Raw genomic sequence first — 18,931 nt, 5'->3', positions numbered from 1 at the left:
AGCCTAAAGGGTAGGAAAAAAGTAGTGGACAGTTACCATCAATGTTTTAGTTTAAATATGGCTGATAATACCTGCAAAAGCAGCAGCAGCGGACAAATCAGAGAAAATTACTCTGGCTTTGAGGGAACAAAAACAAAAATGACTGAAGAAGCAACTAAAGGCCATTATTGTTGGCTCAACGGGTGACATTTGGCAGTGGAATGACACATATGCACATATACTGCCGCTTTAAGAGAGAGGGTACTAAAATCTAAACTACTAATGATACTTTTCACATTGCTTGAACACTTGGATTGGTAATTTAGCAGCCCCATTAACCAAAACAATGTTTTATTGGCTGATCTTCAAGTACCTGCCACCCCGAATGGCCGCCTCAGGCCTTGAGTGCACTTCTTGTTGTTTGTCTCTTTCAGGTCCATCCTGCCCACTCTCACTATCTGGCAGATCAGATAAATCTTGTCTCTGCACAGGTCCTTGTTTCCCAGGTCCTGGTAGAGAAAAACAGAGAAAGGAGAACAGAGAGGAAAGAAAGCAAAAGAAGAAGTATAGCAATGAAGTGAGAATACGAGATAAAAGGATGAAAAGAAGGAGGAAAGAGGAGTTGGGAGACATACGGTTAAGTAGAAAAGAGAAAATGAAAAAACAATGCCATCTTCTAAAAGGGAATCCATCCATCCATTCATGCTTGATGGTGTTTTAAGCCCCCACCGTCGACTTCAAGGCAGCGCTGCGACTGTCGACTTCAAGGCACCTAACCCTAACCTTAACCTAACCCTAGCGCCTTCCATGCAGCGCTGCCTGGAAGATGACGTTTGGGGGCTTAAAACACCAAACACCTCCATTCATCCCTAAACAGTGGAGTGTCTGTAGTGCTAAGAGACGGTGTGATAGTGCCCTCCTGTGGTCACTTACTGTAAAGACAACCTTCAGGTTGTTGAGCATGTCAATCTCCTTGGGGAATCCTTTACTGCCCCAGCGTACCAAGTAGTTCTCACTGCACAAAGCATGGAAAAGAGTTGTTATTACTGTCCTGCAAAGCTATAATACACAATATTTAAATATACAGACACACATAGTAATACAGATTGCAGCTGAAATAAAGATAATCTCATTCCCCATGAAACAAGGGATGAAACAAAAAGATAGAAACACTATCTCTGTTCAAGTCAGGACTGAGCGAGTGCTTGGTCCAGATAAAGCTGGACTGTTTGCCTCCCTCATATTAAGGTACTCTGTCCGGTGTACATGGGCGTGCTATGTGCAGTTTACAGACGTGACATTACATGATTTCTAGAAAAAATGAAGCTCAAATGTTTCAGTCATAAGCTGACAGGCATGTGGATCCACTAATGTTACCCAGTGCAGCTGCATAACAATTTAGACTGAATCGCTAAAAATACAAGCCCTCTATTCCCCATAGCATTTTCCTGACATACAAGCATGTGCCAGATGCTGATAGAGGGATGAATAGGAAGATAGACAGCAAGACAGACACAGACACACACACATGTCTATAGGCACAGCAGGGTGAATCAAAGCTGAGAAAAAGTTCCTAAAACATTCCTGTTATAAAACTCACAATCTACCAGTTCTTTCAGAGAGAGACAGACAGGTAGACAATGTGAGGGAATGGAAAGGAAAAAGCCAAGCATTTAACCAATCAAACAAACAAAATAAGAGCAAATGAAACCAGGACAAATGCCATGAAAGTAAGAGACGATCGAACGATGGTAGGGTGGAGAAAAACATGATTGATCTTGGTCTATCTATCTTAATACTCCCCGCTGCAGTGGCTGAGACTGAGATACACCCCAGTATGACAGTGAGTGACAGGGCTTAGCATCAGCACTGTCAGGCACCACATAGCGCTGCCAGTCAGTATCTGCTGCCCTATAATTTGTGTTTTCTGTATTCTTATATTTGGCATCCCATTGTTCTAATTTAGTGGGGTTCAACAATGAATGAGAGATGACAAATGAGGGAGCAAGAGAAGAGAAGGAGCGTTATATAGACACTGAGCTTAACCTTAAGAAAATCTTAACTTCAACAGTATTTTCATTAATTTCAGTAAATCGGTACTAATGGTGGAAGCTAATTTCCCCATATTTTCATTTTATTTAATGGATGAAAATGACTTATTTTATTATCTTAATCCTTGACATATGAAATTCAGAACAAACAACAATAGCTGTTTATAGTCACGAACTTTGTTTTCTATCTCAATGTAACTCAATGCTACACCACAAAATTGATTAAATGCATAGAGGGGGAGTTATATTAAATATGCCAGACTTCAACATTAACATCAGTTTATTATTTACATTTAAACTAGCGTATGAATCTGGGGCTTTAAATCCTCAAATCAACCTGAAAAGAACACACCAGTATGAGGTTAGGGACTGAAGCTAAGAGAGGACACCTGATGATGGTCTGTTTGATGGGGTCATAGAGGGACATGAAGAGCTCAGAGTCCTCTCCGATGCGACAGACAAAGTTCCTGACGAAGACGTAGAGGCTGTGGGTGGGGGAAGATTGGATCCGTGCTGAGATCCCGCTGTGGTCCGTCTGGACGTTGGACTGCAGGAGAGAATAGTTGTAGGAGGTTAACTTGGGAAAAGGGTTTAAAAGGATAAATTGCCAGCCAAAAGCCTTAATTTCAAGGTCTTGATAAATCTGGTTGGCTGGTATAACAATTAATAATAGTTGGTTACTTCATTCTTGGATGTACCCGCTGCAACATCCAGATTGTGGGTTTGTAAGGGAGAAGAAAATCATGGAAAAAGAAATTCATAATAGAGTACTGTATGTCCTCTTCTTACTAATGAATACATGTGAGGTCAAGCCAATTTGTAAGGAACTGAATTCTTAATTAGGCTTGGCTGGCAGACATGATTGGCAAGTAAATGTATTATACATGGCATTTTTATGCAGATAAAGTTTCATTTGACTACTTTCTTATGATAAAAAACTAAATAAAATGACAACATTTTGATTTCATCCCATGGTGTACATGTCTCTGGGAAGTCTAGTGCAGTCAAACCAGAGCAACATCAAATATGTTGCCAATATATGTCCCATGGAACTTTCTCTGTGGCCCTTTCCCTCCTGAGTTCAGTTTTTTTCTGCTCCCCACTGCACTGCCTTCTCATCTCTTTACTGACCTGCTCCTCTTTGATGCGCTCATTGATCTTGGCTGTGGCCTCCTCGTGGGCCCGAAACAGACTAATGACACTAGCCCTCTCTGGGTCCAAGATGTTTCCATTCTCGTCCCGAACCACCTGGTCCAGCTCCAGGATCCTGTGGTAGGAAGTAAGAGATACCGCTCAGGTGAGGATTGGGGAGATTGATGGAAAGTGTACAAAGGACAAATGACAAAAAAAGGCAACAAGTGGAGGTGGAACTGAGGAAAGGAAGAAGACAGAGGGGTGATGGGGCAGGAGGGATAAGAGAGGGAAGAAAGATAAGGGAGAGAAGAGTTTGAAAATCTTGAAAAGATGTAAACAGGTAGGTGAGATGGGAGATAACTAGTTTGTTTAGAAAGATCGGGTTCGAACAGTGACCATATTGTGAACAAGTGATTTTGTTTTGAGCAGACATACTTGTTGCCATAGTCAATCTTGGAGGTGACTTTTTGCTTGAGCTCCTTGAATTCGTCATTGGGCAGAGTGCCAGACAGGAGCTGGGAACGCCACTCCATTAGCTCACACATCAGCATCTGGACCTGCCTTACACGCATCTGTTTATTGACCTGCACAGGTAGATGTATGGTGTTACAATCAGACATACACACATTCACAAAGTGTATTTGCTTGCATGTTTGTTTTTACCACAAAGAGCTGCTTCCATATGCTTCCCCACTCCCTCAATGTGGTGGTCACCTCCTTCACCAAGGGCATCTCTGAAGACATCACTACCTCATCACCTCTGTAGTCGCACACACATACATGAAAACATCAATTCAAAAACCATAACTTTTTGATAAGATAAGATTTTTTTAAGTCCACTCACTCTCGGTTTTCAATGACGACCTCCTTAAGATGGACATAACTGGCAGGGAACACTCCCTGGAGAGAAAATGTGTGGAGGAGATGAATAAGAACAAACAAAAATCTGCGGTACCTCTCATATTTCCTATCCACAAAACTACACTAGAAAATATCTCCCAGTTGAATAAAGCTGGTTGATTGTCATGCATTGTGATATTGTCACCTTTCTGGAAAAATCAATGTTATACACAGTGTGTGTGTGTGTGTGTGTGTGTGTGTGTGTGTGTGTGTGTGTGTGTGTGTGTGTGTGTGTGTGTGTGTGTGTGTGTTCTTACCCGTTGGGCCCTGTTCCTAACCAAGTAGCCTCTATACCATCCTGAAAGAAAAATTGACTGTCACCTCGCCATATGACATCAAAGTGTCTAGACTATATGTTGGAGGACTAAAACCTAGAGCCAAAACTAGGATGGATACAATCTTTAACTGGTGTAATAATAACCTATAATAATAATAATAATAATAATAATAATAATAATAATAAAACCTATAACCATGATAGAGTTATTTATCATGCAAGTTATTTCAATTCTCAATTTCTTATCCTGTGAAATGTATAAAATATGAGTGACAAAAGATGCTGACATACTGATAACATATTTTACTTTAACTCTGTAAGTACAATCTGTAAGTAGTATTATCTTTGTCATTTTCACAATATTTCCCATTTTGTTCAAGGAAGCTGGTTTATATTTAGGACAAGCCCATGTATTATAATATTAACATTTCTTAAATGTTTCACTGATAAGTAAAAAAAGCATAGAAAGGTTTATAAGTGCACCATACATGCAATGTACGTATGTGATAATAATAGTATATTTTTTATGTTTTGAGGTATTCTCACCATCACAGACCTCCTGGACCTGGACCGCATCTCCTATCTCGAGGGAAAGCTGCTTCTCTCCTTTGCCGACAAAATTCCACTTAACTGAAAAAGAAATGGTTACAGTCTGATGATTGATAGACCGTTGTTTTAAAAAAAAAAAAAAAAGTTATATAAAAAAGTTTATTCCGCCTACATTTCCTTCTTTCCTCTCCCTTTTTCCAGACTCCTTTACTGCACCAACAATGTATTTACATCATGACATCATGAATGTATAATAAGAACATTTACATGGGCGGCACATGACGGACTGTTGGCAGGCCAGCTTGCTTATAAAATGATTAACATAGAGCCAAAATGAATAGATTAACAGTTTATGGATTAAACTACTCAATTAAAAGAAAAATCACTCGGACGTTATTTTTGATAGCCACCATAGTACCAGCCTCCAGCTTTTCAAATGTAGGGATATTCATACATATCTTTGAGTTTGGGACTGTTGGTGGTCTACGGATGAGGATTAGAGCCACATGTGAAACATTTGAGTTCTGAGAATAAAGTCAAAATTCTGACTTCAAACTCAGAAGTTTTTTTTTTTTTTTACATGTGGCCCTAATCCTATTTCGTAGTGGTGAGATAAAACAAGCAATCTGAACATGTCAACTCGGCCTCTGGGTAAATGTGATGATTATGGGAAGGCGAGGCAGCTTCATTTACATAGCACATTTCAAACACAGGAGGTAATTCAAAGTGCTTTCCACAGGCAAAGAAAACCATTAATATTTAAAACAACAAGCAATAAAAACAGAATAAAATAAATTAAGATTTAAAAAATTACAAGTGAAATAGACTAGAAATGATGGACATTTTTCACTATTTTCTGAAAATTCATAGACTAAATGATTCATCTAAAAATGAATCTGCAGATGAATCGATGAGTATAATTGTCAGTTACAGCGTAGGTGTTTGCAGCAGGAATAAGCAAGGCAGCAGCAGCAACATGGCAAAGGACAAGGCAGAGCATTGGCAGCAACTACAAAACACTGCCTCACTACAAGGAATGCATTGGATATCAGTTTGTTGCAGAAAGTAAGCGTAGCAGTGAAACTCACAGACTTGCTTTGCTCAATCCTATACTTCATGGTTTTGGTACTAAACAAGCAGTTATACTGCTACAAAATGACTGCCAAATAACATCATTCTTGTGACTGTATAAAAGGTGGCACGCTATTTTAGACTAATACTTTAATTGAGATATATCATTCTTCCAAAATGAAATCATATGTGCGCACATTGAATGCCATTATGTGGTTTCTACAGTATTTAGACGTACAGCTTCAAAGTAAAAAAAATACGTCCTTCCTTCTTCCTCCTCTTCCTGTGTTGTAGTCTTACACAGACCAGAAAGCTATTTAGTCTACACACACACACACATATATATATATATACACACACACTATATATATATATATATATATATACACACACATATATATATATACATATACACACACATATATACATACATACATACATACATACATATATATATATATATATATATATATACACACACACTATATATATATATATATATATATATATATAGATAGATAGATACAGTAGATCAACAACACTTCATTGAGTAATCTTATCAGTAATTGATTCAAAATGGCTTATATAATTCATTGCCATTTTCACCATCAATCAATAAAAGATATAAAACGGTAGAACAACTTAAAAACTGTCTTTACTCACCATTTAAAAAGCAAACTACTTATTGCAAGTAACTAATAAATCAATGCATCGTCAGCAACAGGCCAGTGAACCTCTGCTATTACACTCTGTATTAGAAGTCAGAAATCTGTATTCCTGCCAAGTTTGTGTCTGTCTCGCATATCTAACGGCAACACATGCTGATCAGCTCGGCCATATTCATCCCACATACCAGATAAACTACAGATTGTCCTGTTGAAGTTGCGCTTTAACCGTCTAGGATTTGTTCCTGGTGCCAAAATCAATCTTTCCAAAACTTCAATTGTAATTTTCTAGAATCATTTCTTTTCTTGCTTATGCACGACAAAATGTGTAACGCATAAAGATTGCCTACTAACTGCCACTCATTTTTCCATCAGTTTAGGATGGTATTTTGTTTTGGATTTTAACCCCCACACAATCCACTGTAGCTCTTATAAGTTCTGTTGCACTGACGTTTAATGGTGAATATGATTTTAGGATTCAAATTATTTGGGGGGAATTAGAGCTGATGTGTATATCCTAATGTTCTGTGAGACTGTTAGCACCTGTTCACATCCTGTTAAGCAGGAAGTGATGGGCATCGATTTTTCTTGTCCTTATTCACAGCATGGAGTTTACCATCACGACTAAACAGAGAGACACAAAACGTATGTGCGCACACACACATGCACACACACACACACACACACACACACACACAAAGACAAATTCAAGTGAGCACATTCTGACTTACCTACACCATACCGCTCCGTGGTGGTACTCTTCCAAGGAGCCATGATTGCATGTAGCCCTACTTTCTATCGGAGTCTTGTCTTTCTGATTCACCTCATATCTCTCTCTCTCTCTCTGTTTTTTGAGGGTGTCTGCTAAACTTCTCACTTCTGTATTATTTTACTTTAAATGAAAGCAACACGCCCATCCCCCTTTGCCTCTCTTCCTCTTCTGCCTCTCTTCTCTTCCTGCCTTTAGGCCGTTAAGGGGAAGTGGGTGAGTATAACAAGGTGGAGTCCTACAGAGCCCACAGGCCTGCGCAGTGTGTGAAGTCTCCATTTTGCTCATTTGGACTTAGTGGATTACTTTATCTATATTATAATTGAATGTAAAACATCAATCAATAAATTAATAAAAGTGACAATGTGTACAGTACGCAAAGTTACTGGGGGAAAAAACTGCACTTCTCATTAGAGCAAAAGAGGGACTGAACATGTTCTTTTTTAAGATGCAGATGTTAAGAAATGTGACAGAAAGCAAGTTAACATCTGTGATCCATTCTCAAATCTGAACAAAATAACTACTGGATACCACGCGGTGTACAAAGCCATTGAAGCGTGGAGGACATCAATCGAATGCCAGCTCACACTGTGTGCCCTAACCTCTTCTCTTGTGAGTCATCCTTCAAGCTTGTGAAATCCAAAGTGTTTGAAGCTAGAAGATGCAGCGCGTCCCATGTCACAAAAGGCTACTATCGGTCTTGCTGTTGCTGCAAGAGTTGTCATGCAGCAGGTGTGCAGTATTTATATATTGTATATTTTGTTTTTCATTTAACAAGAATATTATTTTCAAGGTAGTTGAAAGACAACATAAAGGACTGCAGCTGTGATCGTGCATGCAGCAAACTGTCATCAGTTTTAGAGTACCTAATATCCGTGTCTCTTCAGTAAACAGAAACAAACCAGCAGCTCAAACAGCATCTGGACTCCAGCTGTTAATTTCACCAAATACATGGTTGATGAAGAAAATGTGTAAAATAATGTAGGTCCTAAGTTGTTTCTGAATTTGCTTGTTTCAGGAATTAATAAGATTTCAAATAAATACAGATTTTCCCTGTACCCCCTTCAGATGAAGTTGAATATTACTGACCACGCTCTACACTTTAGTTATAGACTACACTTTTAAACATTCAAGTTAAAAAACAGGAACATAGTTTTCTTTAAGATAGTAATATGTAGCATTCAATTGCTCCATTTCTAAACTAAAACTTGTCCTTCACGCCTTGAAGGTTTATCCTCAGCAGTCCAACGAAAACCAAATCCCAATTTAATGGTTCCTTTTGGAGTTTTGACATATAATAGTCCTATGGAGCTGTTTTTCCATGAGTTGGTCCCTGTTTTGCTTATCTCGTGCACGTGCATGCAGCAGGAAAGAAGACTGTTAGCAAGTAAACATGGATGTAAACAATGCAGGATTCAAAATAGGCCTACTTAAAAAAAAAAGGCTTTTCAGATGTGTTATGAGGAAGGCAATGTATTTCAAATGTTTGTCACCGTTCCAGGGATACACACAATGCAGTTTGGTGAGTAACACTTCTGTGTTACTCACCAAACTGCATTGTGTGTGTAAACCTAACTTTTGTTTGTTTACAAGAAAATTTTACAGGGTACCTATAAGAACTATTTCATAAAAGTTGTCCATTTTAATCTCTAATCCTCTTAAAGGAGCCATGTGTAGGATTAGTCCATCTAGCAGTGAGGTTGTAGATTGCAACCAACTAAATACCCCTTCCCTAACCCGTCCTCCCTTTCTGAGCGTGCAGAGAACCTACGATGGCCTTGAGGGAACGTAAACATGTAAAAGGCCCTCTCTAGCCCTCTCCAGTGTTTGGTTTGTCTCAGAGTCTATGGCTCTAGTTTGTCTGTTCTGAGCCACTGTAGAAAAATGGCATTGTATGGCGGACTCTGTGGAAGATGACCCGCTCCCTATATTCTTCAGAATACTGCTGCAAGGATCCTGATGAGTGTGCGAAAATACGACCACATCACACCCATTCTCCATTCATTTCACTGGCTTCCCGTTTCCACCAGGATTGAATATAAAGTCTCCCTTCTTACCCACCAGTGCATCTATGGAAATGCCCCCCCCCCCCCCCTGAAAGAACTACTCACCCCTCAAACTACTACTCGATTCCTCCGTTGAACAAACTCAAACCGCCTCCTTCTCCCCAAGACTAAGCTCAGCACCATGGGCGATCGGGCTTTCTGTTCTGCCGCTCCTCGGATTTGGAATGTCCTCCCCGACCATCTGAGGGCACCTCAAACTACTGAGACTTTTAAAAAAAAGGATTAAAAACATTTCTTTTTAGCAGAACTTATGAGTTTTAATTAACCCTGCAAGTCGTTGCACTGTCTATTTGTATTTTATATTGATGTTCTTACCATGCTTTTATGATCTTAACTGTATCACTTTGAGATTACAAATAAAATCTATTATTATTATTATTACTATTACTACTACTACTACTACTACTATTACTACTACTATGTAGATATGAGGGGCTCATTCCAAGATAACAATAAACACAAAGATTCTTGGTTGCCAGTGATTATTCACAGATTATTATTATTATTATTATTAATTATAATGAAAACATATTTATGAATATTATATTCAATTTCTGTCAATAGATCCCACTAAATCCTACACACTGGTCCTTTAAGTTAACTCTGTAAACATTTTCTAAGTGTTGAAGAATTGCAACTAGTCTACCTTGAGTTAAAGTCCCCCCAATTTAAAATCTGGATGTCTTCAATCAGTACATCAGTGTGTAAAGAATCTCCAGTTTACCTACGAACAGTAAATATACTGTAAGTGACCGTTTCTCTCCATGTCCTTAGCATTTTCCTTCAGCCAATATTGTTTCTTGGACAGCCAAATTAGCATGTATAATATAAAAGGCTGCTTTGCAGGTTGGCTCTCAACCAATGTGGCTGTCCAAACTTGACCCACACACAACACAGCTGATTTATAGGATTATCAGCATCAGCTTTCTATTGTTGATGCACTCAATGGAGTAGCTAGCTAAGCTAACAGCATGCAACTAGCTTAAAACGAGCCTGCTATGTCATATTAGGCGACCTAAAAATGAATTAAAAATTATTAAATAACCAGCAGGAAAATTCTGGTATCAGTCATCAGTACTAACAAGTGAAACTGTTGAAACACCAGAGGTATGAGGGTGATGAAAAACTCTGTTGAAAAATATGAATTAAGCAAACTGTGATTATTTTGTTTAAAATAGCCTACAGTGTTGCTGCATTTGACATTTGCAGTTTTTTTACCATTAGAATTCATTTGATATCTGTTTCTGTGGACACACAAATTGTTACTTCTCAATTCAATTTGCCAGTTTTTATTTAAGAAGCATTTGGATTTAGGCAGCCTTTATTCTCTTGATCATCATACGCAACATCAATAAGTGTTTTTTTGGGCTGAATTTGTCTTGCCTAACAAATGGATGATTTGTTTATACATTATGTAATTTCATTGCAGATCCAAAAGAGAGTGGCAGAGTTCTAAATCATTGTTTTTTTGGGGGTGGGGGGTTGTTTTATTTCTCTGGCATTACCTTATCTTATCTTATCAATGAACTGCATATTTTAAACACACTGTTGACCTGGACCGGGAGTTGTGGTTTAACTTCCCATAATAAAGATTTATATTACAATGCTAATGGCATTTTAGGTATTACTGCCAACTGCATTTTTTCACACTACCAGTTTAAATAAACTAGTTCCTTTCTGCACGGAAACACCAGGGCACCACCAAAAGCGTCAAAGCTACGAAACACCCAACCATGGTGTTAATTATAAAAGATATCACTTACATAGCTGAATGACTGAGGACACGTCGACCCAGAGCTGGGAGTGCCAATCAGGTATCTTCACCAGCTCAGAAACATCAGAAGGTCTGTTGTTGTGGCAACATGGGGGGGGGGAGACAGAGCTTGTCAATACACTATGGATTTAACACTGACAGAAAGGTGAGCTCAAAAACACTAACAAGTACTGTTCAGTGTTCATGTAAGGAGGAAACACTTGGAAATAAGTGACACTGTGTGTTTAGAAAGTGAGAGTGAGAGAAAGACAGGCAGTTAGATGAAGAAAGAAGGAGAGAAAATGATAAAGAAAGATATGTTATCGCAGAGTTCTGTGTAGTGGAACAAAACTGGAACCTTGTTGCTGTGATACAAGGAGAAATAAGGGTGGAGCTTAAAGGTGTGGAAAGACAAAAGTGACAAATGTAACTGAACAGGGCTATACAGATGAAGGAATAAAAAACAGACGGCAAACAGAGGGATCATCTATAACATAAATAAAAAAGGTACAAAAAGACAAAGAAAGATTATAATCAGCACCAGCTAAAATTTGAAAAAGGCCACGAGAATTGAGACTAAGACAAGACGGAGATTAAACCGATAAGGAAAAGGGAAGCAAAAACGAACAAAAGTTATGAAAATAGACGTGATAATAAGTTATGAATGTTTGCCTGCAGCCCAGGAGATGAATTGGCATCGGAAACGATAGAGAAGCCACACCAGGGGCCAAAGCACGTGGAAAATAGATACAGAGGCTGAGGAAAAAGGCTGCACCAGAAATAGATAGATTGATTTAGAAATCTCTATGACCGGGTCATTGACATCACGCCAGTGCAACTGGTGCCAGTTCTCATATGAGTTACCCGAAAAGCCATCCATGCGTGAAGCTCTAAAGAGAGTTCTCAAATTGTTTAAAGTTTAGACAGCAGTGGTATTTTTGTTAGCATGAGACATGGAAAGAAAAATCTTGAAATGATGCATGAGTGAATACCATGCCTTCCTGTGTCTCTGCCCACTACAAGCTGGACTTTCTTGTCAGTGATTCCAGTGAGGCTGAATGGTTGCTTGGATTATTCAGGGAAAACAGCCCAGTCTCCAAAGACTTTATCACAGCAGCTGGCACATGCAAGTTAGAAGGCCTGATAAGAGAATGAAAGAGCTATTAAAATTATTTCTAAAGCAAATTACCCTCATGCGAAAAAGAAGAATAGAAGCAGAGAGAGAGAGAGAGAGAGAGAGAGAGAGAGAGAGAGAGAGAGAGAGAGAGAGAGAGAGCTGTGTCTGAGTAACTGGTTCTTCCTTATTTTTCTCTCTCTCTCTTCTCCACACACAGTTACACACTCTTTATGCACACACTTCACAAGCGAGACTGTGGTTCTCTCTGCTCTCAGGGAGCACAGCAGAGCGAGTGTTGGCTGTCTCAGAAGAGGATAAGCCGCACTGAGGTAAGTTGACAATTCCTACTTTGTACTTGCTGAAATATATTTAATATGGCATCTGCATTGATTTGCTGGTATGCATTTTCAACAGCCAAACAATATTATGGATTTAGAATCTGGATGAACTAAATTGATTCAATATTTGTCAGATATTTGACTAACCCTTTTATTGACAAAGAATTAAAATGTTGTTTAATTCTCTTTTATCACTTGTAGATATCAGGTTTTTAGAAACTCTCGGCTTTGCAGTGTTTTTTTTAGCATTAAAATGCAAGAACAAGACAAAGGAATGATTGCAATAAATATATAGAAGAAGTATGTATGTGGTTAGTGACATATGACCTCAGGCTTATAGCATCAGTTCCTGACATACTCTGAATGTGTGTCAGCTCAGTTGTAGGCAAACAATTCATTCCTTATGTGGCAATTGTGTTTTAGTTTAGATTCAAATCCATAGGTTTGTGGTTGTGGTTAGTCAATCCTGTGAGCATGTGAACTCTGCACAATGACAAATATACAAAGGGGTCATTTAATCAGTACTGAAGATCAGGAAGTGAGATTATTATGTGCATGTGTGTGTAATTTATCTTTTACTTGTTGCATGTCATACTTTAAAGTTCTACATTTGAACTTCACTTTTCCAGTTTCATATTCTAACACAAATACAGTGTGAATTTCTATCATCGACAGACACATAGGTAAACAGATAGATCATCACAGATACATACATAGATAGACATAAAGAAATAAAGATAATACTCACACCCAAAAAGTGCAGAGGAACTGGTACACATTTTTTTTGCTTGTTTCCTTGTACTTAAGGACAATGGGATATCAGAGTTGCAAATTAGCAGATATGGTTTATTATGATAATACGTCTCTGACTTGCTCACAGACCAATTATAATGATAATATCCCCCCTTTCTACTGGAGTACTGGGATCTAAAACATAATGACCTCCAACAGAATTTCATCTTTATTTAAAGCAGTAATTCACAAGCTCCCTGATTTTGTCATTAATTTATGTTTCATTTTGGCCACATCTGGCTGGTTTTTATTGTGATGGTTTTCCTGCTCTGCATTCCTGAGAGATTACTCAGATAATCTGACCAGTACTGTGACATCCCTTTCCTTGGCTATTATTTATATAAAGTTTGAGCTTCTGTCGCTGGTGCTCTTTATTTCATATGTTTAGAAATTGTGGTTGTCACTGCTAATGCTAACTAATGCTAACCACCTTGTTTTTCTTCTGTAGTACAATCCGACATCAGATATTTAAAACAAGAAATGTAGAATCTTTCATAAACTGGTACGAATCTAAATAACTATTATGGCAGTAGCCTACAGGATAGCAAAATGGGGCTAACCCAAGTGAGCAACGAAAGTCAACCTGCAAATGTGTGCTGAATCAGCTGAAGCCGCCAACAGAAGAGAGAGAGGATGTGGTTAAGTGTCATGACTTGGTCAGGGAACCATATGCGGTGCTGAGCAGCTCTGAAGACAGATTAAATAGCTACTAGGAAGTGTAACTGTAAGATATGACAGGACATTTGTTGATTCTGGACCTGTGTGTGTGTTTTTCTAAACAAATGACTCAATGTGTACATTTACATTAAGTTGAAGCACTATATACGGAAGCAGTAATGTTGCGATAACAGAGGTTTGGTAAAGACAAGGCTGACAAGGGATATCCATTATCCCCATGTGACCTGAACTTATGTATGTCTGTGACACAGCCATGCATGCTGTTAGTATCTATGCATATTTTATGTGCCTGCCTGTGCTCACGTCTGTCACTCAGTGTGTGTTGTTTTCACGCTTCGTCAAGATTCCACAGCTGCCCTCCGCTGGTGGACACACAACTGTTACCAAGCAACCCACCATCCCAAACCTCTTCCTCTGTGTCTTTCTGTCAAGGACAAAAACAAAGACAAATAGGAAGACACACACACACACACACACACACACACACACACACACACACACAGGAACATTCACAAAAATGCAGACAGCTATAGATTGCTTTGCAAAAGCAGAGGAAGCGAGTGAGCCAAGTATTTTTGCTCAATTGAATTATAGTAGGATGAATGAAGCATTCAGATGCCTGATTGCATTATCTCACCCTAATGAACGCTACTTGCAAGGACAAAAGTTGCTTTCGACATCTGTAGGCCTTTTCAGTATGACAGTCCTCACTAATTAAATGTTTATTGACCTAACAGTTACAATCCCTTGTTTTTCTTTAATGTATAGTAAATCTAGAATAAACCACCTACAGCTCTGTTAGAAAAGTTCAGAAGATTTCAGAATAAACCCCAGCTACAGTATACTGCCGGCCATTTCACTCTTACGTTTGTCTAATCTACCAACTGAGAAGTGCATGGCTTGAACTGCTTGTACGTGTGCCGTGCAGTACTGCTGACACAAAGCTCTTCACTCATTTCCGCAGCATTGCAGAAACAAGGCAAGTGATTTGGGACACTGTTATACTGCCTATCAACCGTTAGGTGGCAGATATGTTAACTTTGATTGAGTTTTAATGGGCTGAATGAATGAATGAATGAATGGGTTATTTCCTGTATCTGCAATTAGTCTGAAGTAACCGCATAAAAGAAAGTTAATTTTACACCCTGCTAGCAATTTAGAGCTTATCCCAATAGTGCAGCAATTTGAGAGGGCAGAATTATTAAATTTCCTGACTTTGTGTAAACATATTCAAACACTTTGCATTTGTGGCAATACACTTGATTACTTTGGTAATTATCGGGCTAAAGAGGAGCAGATATTCCGTATCTGTTTATTTCTCAAAAAGACACATCTGGCTGGTAAAAAAAGGTCAGAGATTGAATACATGGTATTTGGAGGATCTCACAAATCAGGAAGCAAGTCCCAGCTCAGGAGGTAAATAACCTCATTACTCATCTCCCAGCTTAGACCATGTCTGGTAAAGAGTTCAAGTCCAAGTTCTTTTTTTGCCTGCCTTTCATCTCACATCCCAAATTGGGCTCTTTTCACCAGACCACTTACTAAGTAATGGAAGGTGTAGATGGGACAGAATGAAGTCTCTTCAGCTCATTTACATAATGTGCATGCTGGAAGATAGGAGACAATGAGAGGAAGCTGTCTAGGAGCTCCACTTAATATTTCATCTCTGTTGTGTCCACCAAATCTTGGGTATTACACACAGAGTAGACCTGTCCCAGCATGACCCCTTTCAAGCACTGTCCTCTACATCACAATCCCATGGAACCTTGTGTTGTCTCTTGAAAAACATGAAACAACATTCAGAAAACCTCTAAAAGTAGAGCAGCCTGTTCATCCTGTGGAAAACTCAGCACTCAGCAGTCATTACAATCCATTACAGTCCTCAAGATCCATTACTAAGGCATACGTTTCGGGTTGTGTTGTAGTGTGTGCATGCAAATGTGAGTTTGTGTGTCTGTGATTATATATACAGAGATGTAGTAACACTCACCATTGTTTTCCATTGGGAACAACTAATGAGAAGTTTATGAAACAAAACAGATGGTCAGTGATACAGGAGCATGCTGTCTGAATGAATGATGATTTAATTACAATTTATCATATTCTAACATTAAGGTAAATGACTGTGACTTTGAATTGTAACGATAGTCTGTACAGACCAACAGTGACTTGATAAAACAAAAAAGCATGAAAATAATTTGCATCTTACTTCTACTAAAATAGGTCTTGTGCTTCCTTATGATTCTTGATAAGGGAGTAGGCAGGATTGTATATTAATAAAGTTTTTATTAAAACACAAATGTTTATGAAAAAATAAACAGGAAATGAATATGGTTATGCTCTCACACACATGCACTGTAACATGGGAAAATGAACTAACACTTCTGGCTGAGAGCAGATAAACAGTATGCCTGTGTGAACACACACACACACACACACACACACACACACACTCATATACATTATGTCCCAGGGTTGAGACGAGGTTATTGAAAAGCTTTGAGCGACCGTAATACATGTCCATATGTGGACATCCCTCACAGGGCAGTGTAGGATTCAAGCCAAAAACACATTCCAACTGTGAGCAAGTGTGTGTGTTTGTTTGTGAGACAAAGTAAGAAAGTGACAGTGTGAGAGACAGATTTTGATGATGAAAACAGTTGAAATGTGTGGTCTCAGTGAGTCTGAGTCTGGTTCTGTCAGATATAAAGGCTGAGATGTCATGTGCATTTGAGAGCTGCACTTCATAGGTTAGTGGCTGCGTTATCAGTGTTTGCTTTGGATGAAGTTCAAAGCAGCGAGTCGGTAACAGAAATGTGTCCACGCAGAAACAAAGATTAGAAGAGATTAGAGATGGTGTTCTGCTTTCCGTAGACCCAGATTTAATAAAAAAAAACTTTCCTTTGTGTTTTTTTTTTTCATTATATAGTCTAATGCTCTTTTTTCTTATATTCATGTAAAGCCTGCAGCCACCCACCTCTCCACGTCGCTCTCGCTCTTTTAGGTGATAAGTGAGCTGCTCTGGACCATGTATGGCAAATGTCCCAATATCCATTACCGTGTTAGAAAATAGACGAGCAAACATTACCCACCACCCACTGACGCAAACACATGTACTACTCACGCACATACAAACACACCCACCCGCACACCCACCCACCCACAACCACACACACACACTTATCAAGTACTTACCCTCATTCCACCAAGCACACATTAAAATGAGTGAGTTCACATAGGACAAATAACACTGTAACTCTCGACAAGGTAGAGACAAAGAAACAAAAACTTTACTATTCATAAGAAGCATTTACTTTACAAACTAGCAGACATTATGTGTACATGCCATTTGATTAAAAAAAACATTTTATTATTTTTGGCCATTATTTGATTTGACTGTATTTATTATCATATCATTATAATCATATCTGACTGAGTTGCTCTCAGACATCTCATCATCCATTGCTGCATCTAAATGTAAATCATATTTAACGGTATTGAAACAAAAACAAGACTTTGCATTGTGTCAGCTGCAGCAGACTGCTCAGAGATACTTAGCCATGCTGACTGTTGCACATCTTGTCCTGAGCTAAACAAACTACTGTCTTGGTTCAATAAAGGGATTGGAATTCCCATTATAACTGAACCTTATAAATACAAATACCGATACATTTGACAGCGACGTGTCTTTCTGTTTTTTAAAAAGCAACAACATCCTTGTAATGCTACATAATCATAATTGTGACTGGATTAACTATGGCGCTCCCATAGTTAATTCTTTACCATCATAAATCATGCATGCAAGGCTTGAGGCTTTAAGTTTAGAATCAGACATAAACTATGTAGAATGTTTCAAAACGCAGCCAGATCATGCAAGCCAGAACTACATTTAGTTTGTGTGTGAATGTGTGTGTGCTAGTACCGCTGTCCAATTCCAGTTTTAAACTATCATAGTGAGAACATTTCTGTATTGTGAAGACATTTTGGCCGGTCCTGTTTGAAGGTTAAGACGACTTCTTTCTGACCATGTTTGTGTGTGCTTAAGGGAAGGCTTAGTCTCGAGAAAGATCTTTTAAATTAATTACACAGTTTATTGGAAACTTATCAGAGATTTCAAAATTAATTTGTCATGTTTAATGTTTAAACATTGGTCTTTAGAGTGTACTTGTTCCAAAAGCAGATTTCTATATATTTTTTCCAACACATCGTGAGTCATTCTGTAACTGGTTACTAATTTATTATTTTAATCAGCCATTACATCCCTGGTGCCAAGTCAGTACTTTATGTCTTCAGTTTTCTTTCACTTGATTTATTTTTATTCTCCATTGTTATGACAGTGTGTGACAGTGTTTATCCAAAAATATTTTTAATATTCTACATTAGTGTATTCATCATTTAGTGCAGGGGTCTTCAATGTTTTTTAAATCAAGGACCCCTTAACTGAAAGGGAGATGGAGTAGGGACCCCCTACTAAATAATTGTATAAAATAAAGTTGCATATTAAACGGGGCCTACAATAACTTGTAGGGCGGCCTAAAGCCTTTATACATTTTTGCATAGAACACTAAGCTATTAAAATAGCCTAATAATTGTTGGGATGATTTTCTAATTATGTTTTAATGTTAAACATACACACTTAGGATGAACTGTATCTGTGGATGGCTACCTTAGTGAAACCTTACATATGGGCCAGTAAGCCTATCATCAGTGGGGATTTATATTTGCTAATAATATGATGGATTCTTGTTAAGATTTTAAAATTTTGGAGAAAAAAAAATTCAAAAATGTACTA

General features: G+C 38.4%; 1 protein-coding gene across 1 annotated transcript in view; it reads right to left on the bottom strand.

The window, feature by feature from the left end:
• The window catches only part of dock2 (dedicator of cytokinesis 2), a 103,038-nt gene extending 95,449 nt beyond the window's left edge, over positions 1-7,589 (bottom strand). Inside the window, exons 1-10 of the mRNA XM_078260610.1 lie at positions 7,358-7,589; positions 4,888-4,971; positions 4,322-4,362; positions 4,009-4,064; positions 3,828-3,924; positions 3,600-3,748; positions 3,162-3,297; positions 2,420-2,577; positions 913-994; positions 353-488 (exon numbers count right to left, since the gene is read on the bottom strand). Coding sequence (XP_078116736.1) covers positions 353-488; positions 913-994; positions 2,420-2,577; positions 3,162-3,297; positions 3,600-3,748; positions 3,828-3,924; positions 4,009-4,064; positions 4,322-4,362; positions 4,888-4,971; positions 7,358-7,400 — 982 coding nt within the window. The 5' untranslated portion in view covers positions 7,401-7,589. The remainder of the gene's footprint in view (positions 1-352; positions 489-912; positions 995-2,419; positions 2,578-3,161; positions 3,298-3,599; positions 3,749-3,827; positions 3,925-4,008; positions 4,065-4,321; positions 4,363-4,887; positions 4,972-7,357) is intronic.
• Between the last annotated feature and the right edge of the window lie 11,342 nt (positions 7,590-18,931).

Source organism: Sander vitreus, chromosome 10 (assembly GCF_031162955.1).
Source record: "Sander vitreus isolate 19-12246 chromosome 10, sanVit1, whole genome shotgun sequence".
In the NCBI taxonomy this organism is placed as follows: domain Eukaryota; kingdom Metazoa; phylum Chordata; class Actinopteri; order Perciformes; family Percidae; genus Sander; species Sander vitreus.
Note: the sequence above shows the minus strand (reverse complement) of the source record. Positions and strands in the feature narration are given on the sequence as shown.